The following is a 17,768-nucleotide window of genomic DNA, read 5'->3' as shown; positions in this document are numbered from 1 at the left end:
GATAATCCCACAGCGGATGATGATTTCTATAATGAACCTCAAACAATTGAATACAAGTTAGTTAGAATACAAAAGGGTGACAGGGCGAAATAGAAAACCTAACACCAGCACAGAAGTGCCAAGCTAACCCGCACACGAGTGCAATTTTTGAAAAAATAGGTGAATTTATTATTTCTTGTTTCTTAATATTCACAACAATTCTGTTTGTAAGAAACATGGTTTAGCACTCCTCTGGCTATTTTGCCATTTAATTTGTTAATGAAATTAATTGATAGAATCAGCCACATAGAATAATGTTTCGTGCACGAATGTTTCGAGAAATTGTTGCAATTGACGAGTTTCGTTAATAAATAGATTTCTTTTTGATGTTTAATATTAACGAGAACTCTTCTTGCCGATGATATTATTAAATATTCCTGAATCGAAGAATCGTTACGTCGAAAATATTCTATTAATACATTTATTCTTTCTAGCTGTTTAATAATAATTATAAGAATTTCTTTTCCTAATGAAACCTTCTAGTTCTCTCTTGTCTGTTTTATTATCTAATGTTTAAAAAAAATTAACTAATACAATTCGAGATAAAGAAAAGCTTTGGAAGCATAAATATTAGGTAATCCACTTTCATTTGGATGTTAATCATATACTATGTACGAGTAAACATGTACGAAAATCATATTTTTCCATACTTTAATAAAATTTTGGCAGTTAAATCAAAAACTGTTTTCAAGATTTATTTTCTATATTTATCAAAGATATCAATCAAAATTAATTAAAAATTATTGCTTAATAAATGCAAAAAATATTTAATTACCTAAAGTTAAGAATGATTATTTTTTAAATATTTTTAGTGAAAATTTCATTCCAATACTTCCAATCGTTCAAAAGTTATAAAAAATGTCACTGCATTTCTCGATCCGGAGAATATTTCTATTTAAATTGAGTTTCTTCCTCATTCCTAATAGAAAATGCAATTTACCAAGCAGCTACACATGTCTAGATAATACCATTTATGTAACGAAATCTGTACAGCAGATACCGACCTGCTGAATCCGTAAAGTCATGTGTTTACCCTAACCCCTTAATTGAGTTTGGTTTCTAAAAATTAAACATTTTCGCATATTCATTAATATTGATTATTAAAACAGTTCAACACGTCGAAACGTCAGAAATTGAAAACATTGGGAATACAGTTCCTAGTTTGGAACGTCGGAAATTACAACATTGCAGAACTTATAGCTTATATCAGTTCACTATGACGTCATACATATGATTTTTCTTGGCTTCAAGCAAATTATCTGAAGCCGTGTCTATAGTTATGTATGATGTATGGTCTAAGTTGTTACCTAAGTTTTTGCAAGACTCTCCGGCTGCAGTGCACTCCGTTAGCGACAATAGGAGTAGAAATTGTTTTACTCTGATTGACGATTCAATGCTAAGACAAGAAAATCGTGCGAAGCCTGACGTAATTACAGTCCTCACCATTTTACTGCGCATCCAATCCGCAGTGAATCCTGTCTCAGCAATGAATCGTTAGTCAATCAGAGCAGTGAAAATTTCTACATCGAGCCTCGCTAATGGATCAAGCTGCGACCTAGAGATGTGCAGGAGTTGGTCCCATTACTGTATCTTAAAACATATATCTAAGGTCTAACGCCACGGTCTAAGAATTTCTTACACCGTGTCTAAGGCTTGTACCACAGAACATACATAACCTATTGCAGTCCAACGCGTCAAGCTTGTAAAGAATGACATCACCGCTCCCTGGTGTCAGGATCTATAATCTGAGAGTAGTTTTAGATTTTGATAAGAATGCCCATACTGTAGCCCGTATATAGTACAGATCTGTATTGTCGTACTGTGGTCAAAGAGTAACAAATTCTATACAAGAAAATGGAAGAACACATATTTATTTAAGGTGATACATCAATTCCTTGATGTATTTTTTGAACAGAACAACTACTACATATAAATACTAAGAATAACTCGTTTATAGGGAACTGATCGACATATGATAGATTACCGCTGTCAAGATGAGTAAAATGTACACAACCGCAAACCTTTCTGACAAAGAGTTAAAAGAACAAGGAAATCGTCTTTTCGGTCTTCACAAATATGAAGATGCGGCGTGCTGCTACACTAAAGCAATTGTGAGTATCCAGTTTAATATATTGGACAAACAAATTACGACATTGTATTTGGTTTATGCAGATTAAAAATCCATCTCAAGCATTGTATTTCACAAATCGTGCTTTGTGCCACTTAAAACTTAAACGATGGGAATCATCCTGCCAAGATTGTAGACGAGCTCTAGACATCGATCCATGTTTAGTGAAAGGTCATTTTTTCCTGGGTCTCGCACTGGTGGAATTGGAACTTTTCGATGAAGCTGTTAAACATTTGCAGAGAGGTATTTATATGTATCTTTCAATAGCAGATTTTATGCTTCTCTAACTCTTGAACAGTAGACACCATATGGTAATAATTGAATTAATTATGATTTCTTTCTTATATTCTTCACGATAACATGCATATTTTGATTAACTCCTGGCTATATATTGACAAATTGCACCAAACATGAATATCACGCATCTGACTTTTGGAACCAAATTGGGGTCAAGCACAAACATTATAAATCTAACTCATGGAATTAAGATCAGGTCAAACATGAATGTGACAATCGAGGCTTGGTATAAAATTTGGATCATATAGAGGAAATATTCCTGCTATGCAACATTTTTTCGACCATTTTGACTCTTATTGCATTTAACAAGCAACATCCCCTACTAGTTACGCCTGGATTTGGTTGAACTAATTAATACAGTAAGGGATTAACCACATTTGCTGAAATAACAATATACATTTTAATTATACACTGATATAATCAATTATACACTCAATTATACACTATACAATTACAAATTCAATTATTAATGTTACACTTCATTATGTTTGGGCAGGTTTGTCATGCAAAGTTGTCAATTAATTGCCTGTGCAATTAATAGTTTTGAGAATAGAATAGTTTTAAGTAGAATGTAATTTTTACTTGATAAAATACATTGATACTTGTTACATTAGTAATGTGAGCAGATATGAATGAAATAAGTTGTGTGAATATATACGGTTTAATTTTAATAAGAATATTGGTGTTGTATAGTTATACATTAATACTTTATGAGTACCTTTTTTCTCTGGTGCTCATTATATAAAGTCATTCAAATTATGTTCTCATGTGGTTTGAACAATGATTGTTTAGCTGTTGATTTGGCAAAAGAACAAAAATTGAATTACGGGGATGAGATGACTAGTATTCTGAGGCAAGCCAGGAAACGTCGTTTTCAATTAAGAGAGGAGCAAAGGATAGCACAAGATATTGAATTACAATCATATTTACATCAATTGATAGTAGAAGATGCTGAACGAAGCATTGTTGCATTGAAAGAACAAGAAGTAACAAAAGATACAAATGGGAAAACTGAAAGCGAAGCTGCATCTGATACATTCACAAAAAAAAAAGAAGAAATAGAAGAAAAAAGGGATACATGTACGGCACGTCTTAATGACTTATTTGAAAAAGTGGATGAACGACGAAGGGTGAGTTGATATTTTTTTCCTTTTTTATACCTCTTACTTGTGGACAAACAAAAATAATAATGGTTTATTTGTGATTTTATGAACATATTGAGTAGAAGAGGGAAGTACCTGATTATTTATGTGGAAAAATTAGTTTTGAAATTTTGCAAGAACCAGTAATTACACCAAGTGGAATTACGTACGAGAGAAAAGACATAGAAGAACATTTACAAAGGGTGGGTCATTTTGATCCAGTTACTAGAGTTCGTTTAACTCAAGATCAGTTGATCCCAAACTTAGCAATGAAAGAAGTAGTAGACACGTTCCTACAAGAAAACGAGTGGGCATTATATTATTAAAATGTATAGTTAGGTTACTGCCGTATTTTTATGAGACATTCTTTTTTACTTTAATTGAATATATCCAAGTCATTAATACTAAAAATTATTTTAAAAAATTATAAACGTATTGTGTAGAAACAAAATTGATTACTTTAAAAGTTTTCTAAAGTGTTTATGTATTACCTATAAAGAAAACAGCACACTGTCCATAAATGGAATTTTAGAAGATATAGGTCTCTGATTCATGTATGAATATAAATGATGTATATTATAATTGTGTATTTCTTTTTCCCATAAATGATAAATAAAGTAATTTATTTTGTGACACATACAAAATAACTTTTAATTTCTCATACAATTACTTTTTAGAAATGATATATGGTAAGTAAGTAAAATATTAATTACTTATATTAATGAAATTACTTCATACAGTTTTATTTTTTTAATATGTTACATATTTAATGCTGAAAAAATAAAAAAACTGTATATTACTAAACACATCATTCTTTATATTAATGAATTATTTTTTAAGACGTAATAAAGTTCAATGTAATGAGACTAGCAATTCCAGCGACTACAGGTGGTATATAATATTGATAAAATTGTGGATGCGATGCAGCTCCCATTAAAAGTATAATCCACCCTATAAAATATAATATGCTGGCTAATACTTGTGATCGAATTGCTTGATACTTAGGAGGAATTTGTAGCCAGCCTAATGTACTGCATACTACTAAGATTATCCAGCTTTGGTGTAGCAAAGGATCTTCAGTGGTCAACCTAATGTCATAACTGAAATAAATGTATAGTATATTGGTTATATTTTTCATAAATATCAGCATATAGTACGAAGGAAACATATTATTTAAGAGTATGTAAAAACAAACCTGAAATTTTTTGCCCAAACTAAAACAGATGGTATAGCTGGAATAGCAGTAAAACACCAAAGTAAGAAAAGAATAAGATGATTCAATATTTTTTGTCTAGTATCTTCATGTTCTTCAGGATCATTTTTCGCACTTCTAAATCGTCTCGTCCAATTAAAATGTTGCAGTGAAGCCATTAAAAGTTCTTCTAAATAGTCTTCATACATTTTTGTTAGATTTAAGAAATACAGAAATACCGATATTATCATGGCTAAAGCTCCGCAAGTTGCAGGAATTATGGATACAACAAAAATGGTTGTTATAAAGGGCAATTGATTTAATCCACCAAGTAGCCAGTCTGACCACGTTGTTGAAAATGTAATAGCACGTGCTAAAAATCTGAAAGAATTTATAAATTCACTTTCACATAAAGTAGTAAAAATATACACACGTAATAAATAAACAATTAAATTGTTTTACCTTACAGCAATACCATGTGCTACTGAACCCAAAAATATAATTGAACAGCACAGTCCAATGGTGAATGCAGAAAGAATTGCCATAGCAATCAAACACTCAAAGATTAAACCATAATAGTATGAAAGAAATATTGTAACTACTATAGTTGGAAGTTGTTCACGGCTATGATTAATTCTTATTGAGAGAAGTAATAAGAGTAAGCTAATAATTGTTGTATATAGTAAGTACCAGCGATCCCTAACAATAATAGAAATTCTGTCTATAATACCACCTTCCTGAATATTGAACATATAAGAACATGCTGGATTTAATGTTAATCTTAAATATGGGGAAACGTTAAATTGTTTATAGTCCGTCTGAATTTTCATCGTTTTCGGCCCATTATCTCTAAAAACATACAAATTTGTACTGTTTACTTGCGCTTTAGAAATTATACAGGAATTTTTAACAATTATTTTGTTTCTTACATGGATGTGAAAAATTGAATTTGTGAGACACCGATGCTCCCTGCCTCGCATAATTCGACAATCGCTTCAACATTATGCGTTACATCCTTACATTCAGATACTAATTCAACTGTCACGACGTTTATACTGCTATCAATAGTAGTATAATATCTCACATGTCCAATATCTGACTTTTTAATTTGGGGTTTTTTAAATAAAATGTTGAATAAAGGCATACTTCTCTTAATGGGTACATATCTTGCTTCATGAGAATATAAATCAACATTTACTAAAACATGTTCATCTAAGTCGTTTGGAGTAATTCGTACTACAATATGTGTTGCACCAGGATAGTTGACTTCTTGAAGATTTAAGTCAACAATTTTTCTCGGACGATGTAGACGATCTGGTAGAAGTAGTGTTCTGTTTGACAAATTCCAACCCCAAGTACTAAACGATACATAACATATCAATGTTTTTGATTTATTCAAATATTACTTTATTTGTAAATAGAAAATGTAATTACCAAACTCTTGATTGTCCTTGTATACTGGATGCTGTGCAAACAAATAACCAGTCTTTAGATTCCAAGTTTATAGTATCAATAGTTAATTCATCTGGTTGCCCAGTCAGTCTAATCATAAGGTAAATAGGTGTTCTTCTAGATGAACTTTTGCTGCTCCATGTATACTGCCTTCGAATATCTTCTATCCATTCACCACCAGGCTCAAATTGTATTGTTTCTTTTGAGTGATATAATCTTTTTCCATAAATACGCTACAAATTAATTCTATTAGAAACATTACGTGAAAATGGTAAAGAATTCAAAGAATTTCTTACATGATGAAAATGATATTTTAAAGCTTGCATTCTCTCTTCAGAATTGGAAGAAATTCTGGGAGGTCTATGAGAAACACTAACAGAGTCAAATAATGAACACACAATAGCAAGAACTAATTGTTTACACCAAAGAATGCTCAAATGGTCTGTAGATTTCCACACATCTGGAATACTGGTCGAAAGAACATTAATATCTGCAGTAGGATCTAATAGTTGTGTTGTAGTCACAAGTGTATCTCTTGATCCACCTCCTATTGATATAATGCTTATTCCTGCATCTTTTATTTCATTTAAACGGTTTTCTAAATTATAATAATAATTGGCGAAAGTCCTGTCCAATATCAATGTAGGCATATGAGGAGTAGCTAAAGTTATAATTATATTTGTCACACTGGTATTTGTGTTAGAACTTAGTAAGACAGAACCTTTAGCAATAACACCTCCCTAAAATGATAGAAGGATTTTTTAGTATATATATTACAATAATTATATAATTGTTGTACTTGCCATTGAATGCCCTATAAGTATAACATTTTCTACACTGGACTTGTATAAACTTAAAATTTTTTGTATACAGTGTGAAACATAGAAAGTTTCATCCATTAATACACCTTAAATTAATAATCCATTAATTAGTAATTTTGTATAAATATTAATAAATATTAAATAATTATTTGTAGAAAGAGTTTTATACGTATTTAAATTCAATACCTCCATATAAAGCAGAATAATCCTTGCCCAATGAAACTGTAAAATAGTCAAAGTGAAATGGAGTTCGCTCTTTTAAACTTTTCCTTAAACTCACTGATGCAAGAGATCTTACTAAGGGAAAAAAGCATGCATTTGTTATAAACAGTAGAAATTTAAAGTAATGTCATAAGCAATATAAATTATGCGACTCAATTGTAAAAACCTTGCTCATGAGATCCAGCATTTCCTGGTATAAAAAGAACAGGTATTCCTGAGAAATACATTCTTCTATGCTTTTCCGTAACAAAACCCTCTCCATATGCGTATAGTCCATATCTAGGATATCGTTCTTCTATTTCATTATCCAAAGAGATTCTCTAATGATAATAAAATTTCATATTATATAAAAATAACAACGAAAGTAATAAAATTATAATTTTCGAAGTAGAAATAACTCTTAGATAATGTTAATTAGTCTAATGATAAATTTGATAGAATTTTATTAAAAGTAATAGTTTGTATATGTACTTCTATATTTTATTTATTGTATCCAAAGTTTCTACAGTCTTGACTAATATAATTTAAATTACTCAGCGAGAGGGAGGGTCAAAATAAATTATACTAACATTCATTCATTTTGTTTTAATTACACAAAAATTTCATATTTTTGTTTACGTACCACATATTGTGGATATTCAAACATATATGTCATATCGCAAGTATTTTCTTCAAAATCCGTAACATAACGAGCAGCTCCAAGAATGTAAAATAAAAGAAGCAACATTAAAAGTGAAAAACTCAAGCAATAGACTAATATAGACTTAATCAGTATCATTTTTATTATTTCGTTTAGTAGCTCATACGAAAAGATCAAAATTAAATAACAAAAGGAAATTCATTAATTGGCGCGACAAATAAACAAACTAGAAGTATAAATGGAAGGTTTTTGTTATATATCAGTTATGTTATGTTCTAATACAAAAAAAATAATGAAATTTCAACTGAAGAGAAGTAACTGACAAGAATTATTATGGTTAGTTATAAGATTACGACATTGTGAAGACAGATTTGGTTACTGTTACTATACATATTCACGTGTAGGATATACCCATTTAATAGGTACGCTACTGCGCAATCCCGTTTATTTCGCTATAAAAAATGTGTATATTTAAAAAAGCAATCCATTATAATAAAAGATAACATTAATAACTAAAAATCATTGATGGATACTCAAATGCGAATCGATTTTAAAACATCATTCACTTGATTTTATGTTTAGTACATATTTGGAAAACATTTCAATTTCATATTGTACATATTTGAATATTGATGGATTCAATTTTTATATAAAATACAGTATCAAATTTATAATGTACAACAATAAATTTTTTGTAAATAACAATGAGTTAAAGTTCGTGAGAATATCATGAACTTTCAAGTGAAAGGATGCTTTTGGTTCTAAAAAAAAGATCACCTCGTGCTCACAGCGACATAATATGTTTACACAGTGTTCCTACAATGATAGTACGCAAATAATACTTACGTGGCATTGTAACGTATTGTGATTTTATTTATAATGAAGAAGAAGGGAAGAATTATAAAATACAAATTACTAAACAAAGTATATTTATTTGTTAATTAAACAAACATGATTATAGATATATAAAATTTATTGCGCGTTTCGACATATACATATATTTTTATAAAAGTTGGAATAAGATAACAATGAAGGAGATAAGGTATCTTTAATGTAGTATTGATTTTTTCAATTTTATATGTTCTATAAAATTTCATTTCTAGATCCATGGTTTATCTCAAATGTCTTAAAATTAAACTTTTAAAAAATATATTTTATTACATAATTACCATGAATAATTAGTTTCCGTTGTAACAAATGCGTTTTTAGTATGTACCATTACTTTTTTTACACATTTTCAAAGCAACTTCTAATGTTACATTTTTTCTCATTAAATCAAATTTGAAGACATACAAAATCACCAAAGTCATTGTATCAGAATATATAAAGACATCTATGCAGTTAGAGCAATCATATAAAGTTAGTGTTTCCTTTGAAAATAAAATGTAAATATCACGTTTTAATCAATAGCATCTTCTTTTGATACACTGAATGGCTCTGCTATAACTTCTGCTCCACTATCAGCAATTACAACATCCTTGGTTGGTTTATCTCGAGTATCAGTACCTACATTTTCAATTTTCCGTACTACATCCTGTAAAATCATTTACTTATAAATATATGAAATAACCATATAAGATATTTTAAAGTCTTATGAGATTACTGTAACATACCATTCCTTTGATTACTTTGCCAAAGACAACGTGTCTACCATCAAGCCATGGAGTTTGCTTCACAGTAATGAAAAATTGAGAACCATTGGTGTCTTTTCCAGCATTTGCCATAGACAACCATCCAGCACCATAATGCTTCAATTTGAAGTTTTCATCTTCGAAACGGTTTCCATAAATGCTATGACCTAAAAAGGAATATTTAATTACATTGTGGTAAAGAATGGATATTAAATTTTAATGTATAGATCATGTTTTATGATAAAATAGAAATATACCTCCTGTTCCATCTCCCCTTGTGAAGTCTCCTCCTTGAATCATAAATTCACGAATAACTCTATGGAATTTACTACCCTTGTATCCTTCTCCCTGGGGTTTCTTAGCCAATTCTACAAAGTTCTTAACTGTTTTTGGTACAGTCTTTCCAAAAAGACCAATTTCAACTCTCCCTATAGATTCCCCATCAACGGTTATATCGAACCAAACCTGTGTACAAATTGATCAATTTTTTTATATCTTAAGTGTTACTTTCCATAGATTTTTCTTACTTTCTTCCCTCATATTTTTTAAAACTTATACATTATAAGTTAAAAACAAATAAACTTGATATGTTATTTCTCAATAAAAAGTTGAGACATATATTGTCCTATAATAATAAATTTCGTTTCATTCAAAGAACTTTATTTTTATCTACTTTGTTCGAAAATTGAAGTTCTTTGTTACCGCATCCGTTATAATTGTGCTATGTGATTTATTTACCTTATCCGTTACTTTCGGACCCTTTTTATCATCGGCATTGCTACTCGAACTGAAGACTGATACCGCGAGACCCACTAATAAAAGTAATCTCATTGTTTATTAAAAAGATTTTAATTTAACAAGAAACAACCGGACAAAGGCAACCGGACGACTGCGCTCTGTCAGAATGGAACACAGTTGGAAAGTGAATCCTTCGCGCAGGCGTACACGTTAGAAATGTGTAATCTGTTGATTGGTTAGATTACATTCACTTCGCACAGTAACGTACAAACAATTTTTATAAGCGTAAAATTCTATACGTGTTTACATATACATATATGTACGGATTATTGCATTAGAATACGTTATTGTTTCTTTTAAAGAATTTTGTATAAACATTTATAGCTAAAAAGTCCAATTAATGAAAACAGATGAGTTGTATTATGAGTACATACATACAGTCAATAAATCAAGATAAAAAATACTACATTTTGTTTCTTTCTAATACGTGGCATTATTTTTATAATATGTTGACGTAAATAATGAACATGTACAAACAAATTGACGTATTTTCTTATTTATACCTCCTTTAGGAGGTATGACTAACTATCCAGATTGGAGTGTCTTTCAATATTTCAAACAGTGCAATTAATATAGAAAAAAGTATATTTTTTAATGAAAAATTGATTTATATATATACCATACTTCACACTGAAAGTAATTCATTGTTTTCTACTATTCACTCATTTTGATAAAAACAAATAAAATATGATGATTATTAGTAGAAAAATGTTTTAATTTTATTGGCATAGTAACAAAAATAATTCTCGGTTTAAAGCAAAAGTATTTGTGATTTGTAAAGTTTAACATGTTCAACATGATATCCAGGTTGCATATGTTAAAATGAATGAAACAGTTAGTCTATTCTCATACAATCTAAATCTAAAGGATGTCTTTTCACCACGGCTGTGTCCATTACTGTAATCTGTGGTTTGGTTTTGTTCGGTCATTGCACGATTCAGTCAGTATATACACACATGTTAGATTACACAAAGACAACAAATGCAATTGGAAATGCATTGAGAAAAGAATTGATTGTTAAAATATGGATGTTAATGCAAATTTATATTTTTAAATTCTAATTTAGTTTTACTGCATTAGGTATAGTCCGTAATGTAGTCACAAGGTATCTATTCGATTATTTGACAATCTTTCATTATATACTGACAATATAATTACAGTATTAGTATGTCTTTTTCTAACATTTATAAATAGTTGATTGATGTTAATTGTTTTCTTTAATACGATTTTGTGTGCTTAATAATTTTTATTAAATTGTATTATACAACAATATAGAAAAAATACATTCACTTATCCAAAAAATATTCACTTATGTATAATATCTCAGTTTGTCATGATCTTTGATCTTCGACCGTTAACATCTCAAAAACAGAATCCTTTACAAAGTCATGAGACTTTTTGATTTGTACTTTTGCAAGACAGTTTAATGTTCTAAAGTATGTTATATTTTTAGGACATTCTGTAATAATATTGTATGCTATTAAAATTTTTATTTTTCTATGTTTTGCAGATTAGAAAATTCCTCGAACACTATAAAGAAAGAAGGATGAAAGTGACACATAACAAAATTTTGCTAGAGACAAAAGTTAGTGAACACATGCAATTATAATACCTTCAAAATAGTCAAATTAGTCACAAAACGGAAGTATTTACTTGATTGAAGACCTATTTCAATGAAATGAAGAAAACAATTTTTTTTTTAATTTTTGTACGCGTCAAACAAAAATACATACATATTTATGTAATCACAAATCAGACTCGATGAAAATTCCTTTTCGAGCTGTACTCTTGTGAAACTTACTGAAGCTTACTTCAAGTGATAAGTGAAGCCAACCGGTGTCGCATGTACATGTATTGCAAATAAACAGAAATTATTTTGTAACGTTTCGAAAGATTGTCATGAAGATTGAAAGTAACAAGGTGCGTATTTTTTGCGGATATTATCGTTAAAGGGTTAAAATCATTCTATTATTATACAGTAAATGGCAATAATAATATTATTGCATAGATTGAATTTTTTCAATTATCGAAATGATAGTGCATTTTTGTGTTACTTGTAAAATACATATTCAGTGCATGTCTTATCGATAAGAACACGAAATTTTTTATTGTAAGTTGCTCGGAATTCTTGTTAGTATACTTTATAAATTTAAAAATAAAATGCTATTATTTTTAGTAAATGTGACACATAATCTTTTGCTAACTAAACCTTTCGGAATGATACAATAATTTACTTTTATTTGTATTTAAATTTTAAAGATGGAAGATAATATAGCTCCCAATGATACTATGACAAAGGCAACTTTAAATGACCATCCTCCTGAAGAATGGATAGATATTTTAGGGAATCGACAACTTAGAAAAAAAGTAGTGAAGCAAGGGAAAAGTAGTACTCGACCAGTTAGATCTGAAATATGTACATTGAGAATTATTGGCAAGCTACGAGATGGTACAGTTGTCGAAGAGTATGAGGATCTTAAAATTCAATTAGGTGATCTTGAAGTAATTCAGGTATTTATCTTAAAAGTTCACTTCATAAAAAATTTAAAAAGGCTAATAATTTAAGGATAAATATATTGTGACATTATTGTTGTATGGTTTATCATATCTTTTAATAGGGATTAGATCTAGCCATTGCTCTTATGGATGTAAATGAAATTGCTGAAATTGAGGTAGACCCAAGATTTGCTTATGGACAGTTAGGCAAATTACCAACTATACCACCTGATGCAACTATTTTATATACAGTTGAACTAAAATCTATTGAAATGGAAGAGGAAATAGAAACACTTAGCACTAAGCAACGAAAAGAAATTGGGTAAATAGTTTTATTGTATTTTTTTTTACTAGATTTTTATATTCAAATTTTAATAAATTAAAATGAAATGAAATTCTATTTTTGTGTTAACAATTATGGCAGCAATTATTAAGTACATCAAATTCCACAGCCTACTAATTGTTAATAATTTATTCTTTTAAAGGAATAAAAAACGTGAACGTGGAAATTGGTGGTTTGAGCGGGATGAACCAATGCTTGCGATACAATGTTACAGAAGAGCGTTAGAATTCTTAATACCAGCTGAAAATCGTTCTTCATATCAAACCGAAATGGATGATTCTGCTACTGATGCAGAGTTACAAGAATTGTTGGAAGATTCTATGAAGGTATATAATAATTTAGCAGCTGCACAAATGAAGACACAAGCCTATGATGCAGCATTGAAAAGTGTAGAAAGTGTTTTAAGTTGTCAACCGCAAAATGTGAAAGCACTTTTCAGGAAAGGTATTATTACTAACTATTTAAACTTGCACATTACAAACTGTATAATACAAATGCTTATATGCACATATTTGTAGGAAAAATTTTGCATTATAAAGGAGAACACACATTGGCATATCAGACATTACTCCAAATAGTGAAACTAGTACCAGAAACAAAGGCTGTTCAAATGGAATTAGCTATCTTGAAAGAAAAGATAACTAAAGATGCTCAACATGAAAAAAATTTGTATCGCAAAATGTTTGGTACACACAAAAATACTAATACGTCCTTGAAAAATGTAAAGAAGGAAACTAAAAGTAAAACCATATCATACGTTTCGTGGAGCATAATGGGTGGAACAACTGCAGCGGTAGCAGGATTCCTTTTATACAGATTCATTTTGTGAGAAAAGATAAAAAATAAATAAAATGTAGAAAGCGAATGGGACATATTGTAAAATGTACTAATACACAGTTAAACATTGTTAATTAATTATGTTCATAAAAATATGAATATTAAAACACGTAGACAAAAGAAATATTCATTATTATAAGTGTGTACATGTGAGTAATGTATGCTTGTAAATCAAATTTCTGTACACTTTTGTCGATAATACATACTTTTGAGTAGAAGATTGTTTAGAATTTCACTATTGAAATACAATTTATAATTGCAATTAAGTAGTAAATTCTTTAGAGTTGAAGCGGAATAAACAATTTTTAATTAAATATCAAGGAGAATTACGTAATTATTATAGTTTTCTAAATGTCAGTTAAATTTTAACCATCAGGAACTATTATAAAGTATCACATTTTTTCAAATTATTGTTTTGTTATTATTATTTATACTTACAATAACCTTTGTCGTTTTACATAAACATCTATATAATATATACATTTCTAAATCATAATATTTATGTAAAAAAGGTGTAAAAACAATTGAAAAGATAGTTAAATATTTTATTTAATTCTATTAAAGATTTAAAAACGATGGAAACGGTTGATTTAAGTAATTATCTATTGGGGTCGTATCTATTTTGTTAATATTGGAATCCACAAAAAGTGATGTTCCTTCGACCGTTCCGAATGATAATTCAGAATAATTTGAATTTTCAAAAAATGGTTGATCTGTATTTAAAATTTCATGATGAAATTCCAGATCTTGATAATTATTAAGATTCAATATTTCATTAGAATTTGTTTCAAACTGATCTATAAGATCATTCATTGTTGACGTTTTTGGGCTGGTAACTTCTACTGTAACAATCTGTCCTGCATTAATATCTACTAATGACAGAACTTGAGGAATAGTATCAGTAGTAGTTAATAAATTTGAGAGTTCTAATGATAAAATTGGGTTTTCACAAAGATCATGAGAGTCAGGCAGTGCTTGTAATTCGAATCTTGAATCAATATGTTCATTAATGATATTCGTTTTTGTGGTAGAAAAAATTTTATCACTTGAAGTTTTATCGAAGTCTTCTGTAATTTTTAATTTTTTGGGCTTCAGTTTTTTCGGTATTTCTGGCACTGGAACGAGATGACCATCTTCTGTTTTCATGAGTTTTACAACCTGTTGAATATGATATATGTCATGAATGTACATTTCATTTAAATATCTTAAAGATATACGATTAAAGCTTGATTGGATTCACCTTCTTTTTCTTTACAGACACAATTCTATGACAAGTTTCCATATGACGACTGAGATGATGTGATCTCTTGAAAGCAGTACTACACTGCATACAAACAAACGGTCGATATTGTTGATGAGATAGTTTGTGTCTTTTTAATAAACTATTTCGTTTAAATGTTTTACCACATTCATCACATACAAACTGTCTTTCTTTGTTATGTACATAAAGAACATGATCATTAAGAATACTAATACTAGTAAAAGTTTTACCACACTGTTCACATATAATATTTCTCTGTTCTATGTGTAACTGTTTATGCCTATCCAAATCTGATTTTCTAGCACATTGAAATGTACAGCCATATATGTTACACGTAAACCTTTTATCTCCTTTATGTATACGCCTAACATGTTGATCAAGTGCTCTTTGTGAAATTAAATTTTTGGAACAAATTGAACATGTAAAAATGCCTGTCATAGATACTTCTTTTTTTACTTTACTGAGATGCAAAGTAGATTCTAAGTGACGAGAATAATCATCTTTTTTAACAAAAGAATGCTTGCAGTCTGAACAGAAATAAATGCCTACAACAAAAAGAATTTCTTATGAATATTGTTTGTATATTTTAAAATTTGTTTTAAATTTTGAAAACTTACCACTATTTGAGATTTTATCATGACTCAACTTTGAAGGATGTACTGTTCTATAATGTTCATGAGCTTTCTTTTTAGATGCAAATGTAACATCACATTTTGAACATTTGTGATTATCATGATTCTGGATATGTAATAAATATGTTTGTTCAATACTAAATGCTTGCAAGCATCTACTACATTTAAATTTTTTTATACAGTGGTGTTCTTTGTGTTTTTTGTCATCTTCTTCTGGTTTTAACATTTGTCCACAGTCCGAACAAACTTTCCCATTTTCATAACTATGCTTTGCTCGATGACGATTTAATAAAGTACGCTTAGGAAAGCTGCGAGGACATGCATCACAAGTATGTGGATATTTTGTTACTCTTTCTCCATGTGAACGAAATAAATGTATTTCAAGATGTTTACGTCTTGCAAATTTTGCATTACAGTAAGAACAATTATTTTTTTGGTGACCTTCCAAATGTCGATCCAAATGTCTTTTGTATCTAAATGTCATTGAACATTGGCTGCATGATTTAAGTTGCTTATTTAATACATCCAATCCATTAATTTTAATTTTGTTTTCATTAGTCACTGTCATAAGTTCGGTTTCAGGATCATTATTTTCATCATTTAAACTTTTATTATTAATCTCTGCACTATAAGCTTTGTCTTTAACCTGAATAAAAATACTTTTCTATATTATATTGTTCAAGCTGATTAAATTAATTATTATTATTACCTGACTTCCCGAATGAAGTGACAATACTTTACACGTGTGATTCTTATTACCTGACATTATGAAAGAAATTTCGAATGACGATAATAATAGTTTATCCGACAATTATATTATAGAATTATAGAATATTTTCTTTGCTGCAATTGAAATCAATTAGCATTTTATAAAATAATTGTGCTCGTATATAACCTCAAAAAAATGATCACAAATGTAAAACATTGATCAGATTCAAGTGAATCCATAAAATTCTTTTTGATTTCACATTAAATTACAATTCATGAAATATGTATTAATATATACACTCTTTTTTAATAGTATCTTAATTGACACTCTTAAAATTTTTTAAATTGACTAACACGGCCCATGAAACGTAACTATTCCCCTGTATTCTTATTCTGATTGGTTGTTGAATCGTTCAATGCAAACGCCCTTTAAGTGCAGTTTGTTTTGTTATCTACGAGTACCACGGTGTAAGAAAAAAAATTTTAAATTCAAAATTGGAATATGTTGTATTGTACGTGCAGGTTTATTTTTTCAGTTTAAAAGGAAACATTTTAGAAGGACATATGTACATATAGATAAAGTCGATATTCTCTTCCTATTTAATATTGCTAAATGGCCAATGACCATATTTAAATTAGCTCCAAATTTCCTGATTTTGCCACATGGAGTCGCAACCACATTGTACTAGAAGTCTGTGAGTGGTCGCAACGTTAGGCTATATTGTGCATACAGATATTAATTATAATAGATCATAGTAGAATAATCTATGCCCAAATAAATGTTTTTAAAATTGAGTTTTAGCTTAATAAAATAGAAATCATATATGTACATCGTCTGTGGCATAGACGTATCTCATAAGACAGGGGACTCTTGGGTTCGAATCTGTGCTGAGGTGGTACTAAACATATGTCAGATTCCTACAATTTATGTAGCCTGAATCATGCACAATTTAGCACATTCGAAACCGGGCATGGAGACTCTCATATCCCGTATGGGATATGATTTGTTGTTTAATTTTAAACAACAAATATTAATAAATATGTGACAATAACTTCTGTGTAATATTCAGTTCTTAAAATTGTTTTTAATGTTAAAATTATTTTTTACACTGTTTGAAAGCTTCTGACA

The 17,768-nt window shown here is 29.4% G+C and overlaps 5 protein-coding genes across 7 annotated transcripts; 2 read left to right on the top strand and 3 right to left on the bottom strand.

The window, feature by feature from the left end:
• The first annotated feature begins 1,417 nt into the window (after window positions 1-1,417).
• On the top strand, window positions 1,418-4,188 carry STUB1 (STIP1 homology and U-box containing protein 1). The gene is made up of 5 exons (XM_076523130.1): window positions 1,418-1,918; window positions 1,997-2,150; window positions 2,212-2,410; window positions 3,257-3,594; window positions 3,690-4,188. The coding sequence occupies exons 2-5, from the start codon at window positions 2,034-2,036 to the stop codon at window positions 3,930-3,932; spliced, it is 897 nt and encodes a 298-aa protein (XP_076379245.1). The 5' UTR covers window positions 1,418-1,918; window positions 1,997-2,033; the 3' UTR covers window positions 3,933-4,188.
• A 127-nt stretch (window positions 4,189-4,315) lies between these two features.
• Window positions 4,316-8,355, bottom strand: PGAP1 (GPI inositol-deacylase). Of its 2 annotated transcripts, none has more exons than XM_076523125.1 (10): window positions 7,916-8,355; window positions 7,460-7,613; window positions 7,258-7,368; window positions 7,050-7,157; window positions 6,547-6,986; window positions 6,233-6,483; window positions 5,728-6,156; window positions 5,261-5,647; window positions 4,802-5,179; window positions 4,316-4,706 (listed from the first exon to the last, which is right to left on the bottom strand). In XM_076523125.1, the coding sequence occupies exons 1-10, from the start codon at window positions 8,069-8,071 to the stop codon at window positions 4,442-4,444; spliced, it is 2,679 nt and encodes an 892-aa protein (XP_076379240.1). In that variant the 5' UTR covers window positions 8,072-8,355; the 3' UTR covers window positions 4,316-4,441. The 2 variants fall into 2 exon arrangements, with proteins under 2 accessions (XP_076379240.1, XP_076379241.1); XM_076523126.1 differs by having other exon boundaries at window positions 7,863-7,984.
• Window positions 8,356-9,065: 710 nt separating this feature from the next.
• Window positions 9,066-10,467, bottom strand: Ppib (peptidylprolyl isomerase B (cyclophilin B)). Its single transcript, XM_076523131.1, has 4 exons — window positions 10,303-10,467; window positions 9,822-10,029; window positions 9,547-9,731; window positions 9,066-9,467 (listed from the first exon to the last, which is right to left on the bottom strand). Exons 1-4 carry the CDS (start codon window positions 10,393-10,395, stop codon window positions 9,333-9,335), a joined length of 621 nt encoding a protein of 206 aa, XP_076379246.1. The 5' UTR covers window positions 10,396-10,467; the 3' UTR covers window positions 9,066-9,332.
• Window positions 10,468-11,077: 610 nt separating this feature from the next.
• Window positions 11,078-14,256, top strand: LOC143259727 (peptidyl-prolyl cis-trans isomerase FKBP8). Of its 2 annotated transcripts, XM_076523128.1 has the most exons (6): window positions 11,078-11,467; window positions 11,873-12,282; window positions 12,622-12,873; window positions 12,981-13,180; window positions 13,344-13,645; window positions 13,720-14,256. In XM_076523128.1, the coding sequence occupies exons 2-6, from the start codon at window positions 12,262-12,264 to the stop codon at window positions 14,028-14,030; spliced, it is 1,086 nt and encodes a 361-aa protein (XP_076379243.1). In that variant the 5' UTR covers window positions 11,078-11,467; window positions 11,873-12,261; the 3' UTR covers window positions 14,031-14,256. The 2 variants fall into 2 exon arrangements, with proteins under 2 accessions (XP_076379243.1, XP_076379244.1); XM_076523129.1 differs by lacking the exons at window positions 11,078-11,467; window positions 11,873-12,282 and adding an exon at window positions 12,360-12,472.
• A 313-nt stretch (window positions 14,257-14,569) lies between these two features.
• LOC143259726 (uncharacterized) lies at window positions 14,570-17,048 on the bottom strand. The gene is made up of 4 exons (XM_076523127.1): window positions 16,641-17,048; window positions 15,917-16,577; window positions 15,279-15,844; window positions 14,570-15,196 (listed from the first exon to the last, which is right to left on the bottom strand). Exons 1-4 carry the CDS (start codon window positions 16,695-16,697, stop codon window positions 14,597-14,599), a joined length of 1,884 nt encoding a protein of 627 aa, XP_076379242.1. The 5' UTR covers window positions 16,698-17,048; the 3' UTR covers window positions 14,570-14,596.
• Window positions 17,049-17,768: the final 720 nt, after the last annotated feature.

The sequence above is a fragment of the Megalopta genalis genome, chromosome 6, assembly GCF_051020955.1.
Source record: "Megalopta genalis isolate 19385.01 chromosome 6, iyMegGena1_principal, whole genome shotgun sequence".
Taxonomy (NCBI): Eukaryota; Metazoa; Arthropoda; class Insecta; order Hymenoptera; family Halictidae; genus Megalopta; species Megalopta genalis.
The sequence above is the reverse complement of the archived record's forward strand: the minus strand, read 5'-3'. Positions and strand labels throughout refer to the sequence as shown.

Bases quoted from the DNA above. Each gene is read 5' to 3' on its own strand.
- PGAP1 (XM_076523125.1), bottom strand. From the start codon at position 8,071: ATGATACTGATTAAGTCTATATTAGTCTATTGCTTGAGTTTTTCACTT. The intron at 6,157-6,232 runs GTAATTACATTT...TGTATCGTTTAG, and splicing joins CAAGGACAATCAAGAGTTTG to TACTTGGGGTTGGAATTTGT. The intron at 5,180-5,260 runs GTAAAACAATTT...AAATTCTTTCAG, and splicing joins GCACATGGTATTGCTGTAAG to ATTTTTAGCACGTGCTATTA.
- Ppib (XM_076523131.1), bottom strand. From the start codon at position 10,395: ATGAGATTACTTTTATTAGTGGGTCTCGCGGTATCAGTCTTCAGTTCG. The intron at 10,030-10,302 runs GTAAATAAATCA...ATTTGTACACAG, and splicing joins GTCCGAAAGTAACGGATAAG to GTTTGGTTCGATATAACCGT. The intron at 9,468-9,546 runs GTATGTTACAGT...ATGATTTTACAG, and splicing joins GCAAAGTAATCAAAGGAATG to GATGTAGTACGGAAAATTGA.
- LOC143259727 (XM_076523128.1), top strand. From the start codon at position 12,262: ATGAAGATTGAAAGTAACAAG. The intron at 12,283-12,621 runs GTGCGTATTTTT...TAAATTTTAAAG, and splicing joins TGAAGATTGAAAGTAACAAG to ATGGAAGATAATATAGCTCC. The intron at 12,874-12,980 runs GTATTTATCTTA...ATCTTTTAATAG, and splicing joins GTGATCTTGAAGTAATTCAG to GGATTAGATCTAGCCATTGC.
- STUB1 (XM_076523130.1), top strand. From the start codon at position 2,034: ATGAGTAAAATGTACACAACCGCAAACCTTTCTGACAAAGAGTTAAAA. The intron at 2,151-2,211 runs GTGAGTATCCAG...TGGTTTATGCAG, and splicing joins GCTGCTACACTAAAGCAATT to ATTAAAAATCCATCTCAAGC. The intron at 2,411-3,256 runs GTATTTATATGT...ATGATTGTTTAG, and splicing joins TGTTAAACATTTGCAGAGAG to CTGTTGATTTGGCAAAAGAA.
- LOC143259726 (XM_076523127.1), bottom strand. From the start codon at position 16,697: ATGTCAGGTAATAAGAATCACACGTGTAAAGTATTGTCACTTCATTCG. The intron at 16,578-16,640 runs GTAATAATAATA...ATTTTTATTCAG, and splicing joins CACTTCATTCGGGAAGTCAG to GTTAAAGACAAAGCTTATAG. The intron at 15,197-15,278 runs GTGAATCCAATC...CATATTCAACAG, and splicing joins TGTCTGTAAAGAAAAAGAAG to GTTGTAAAACTCATGAAAAC.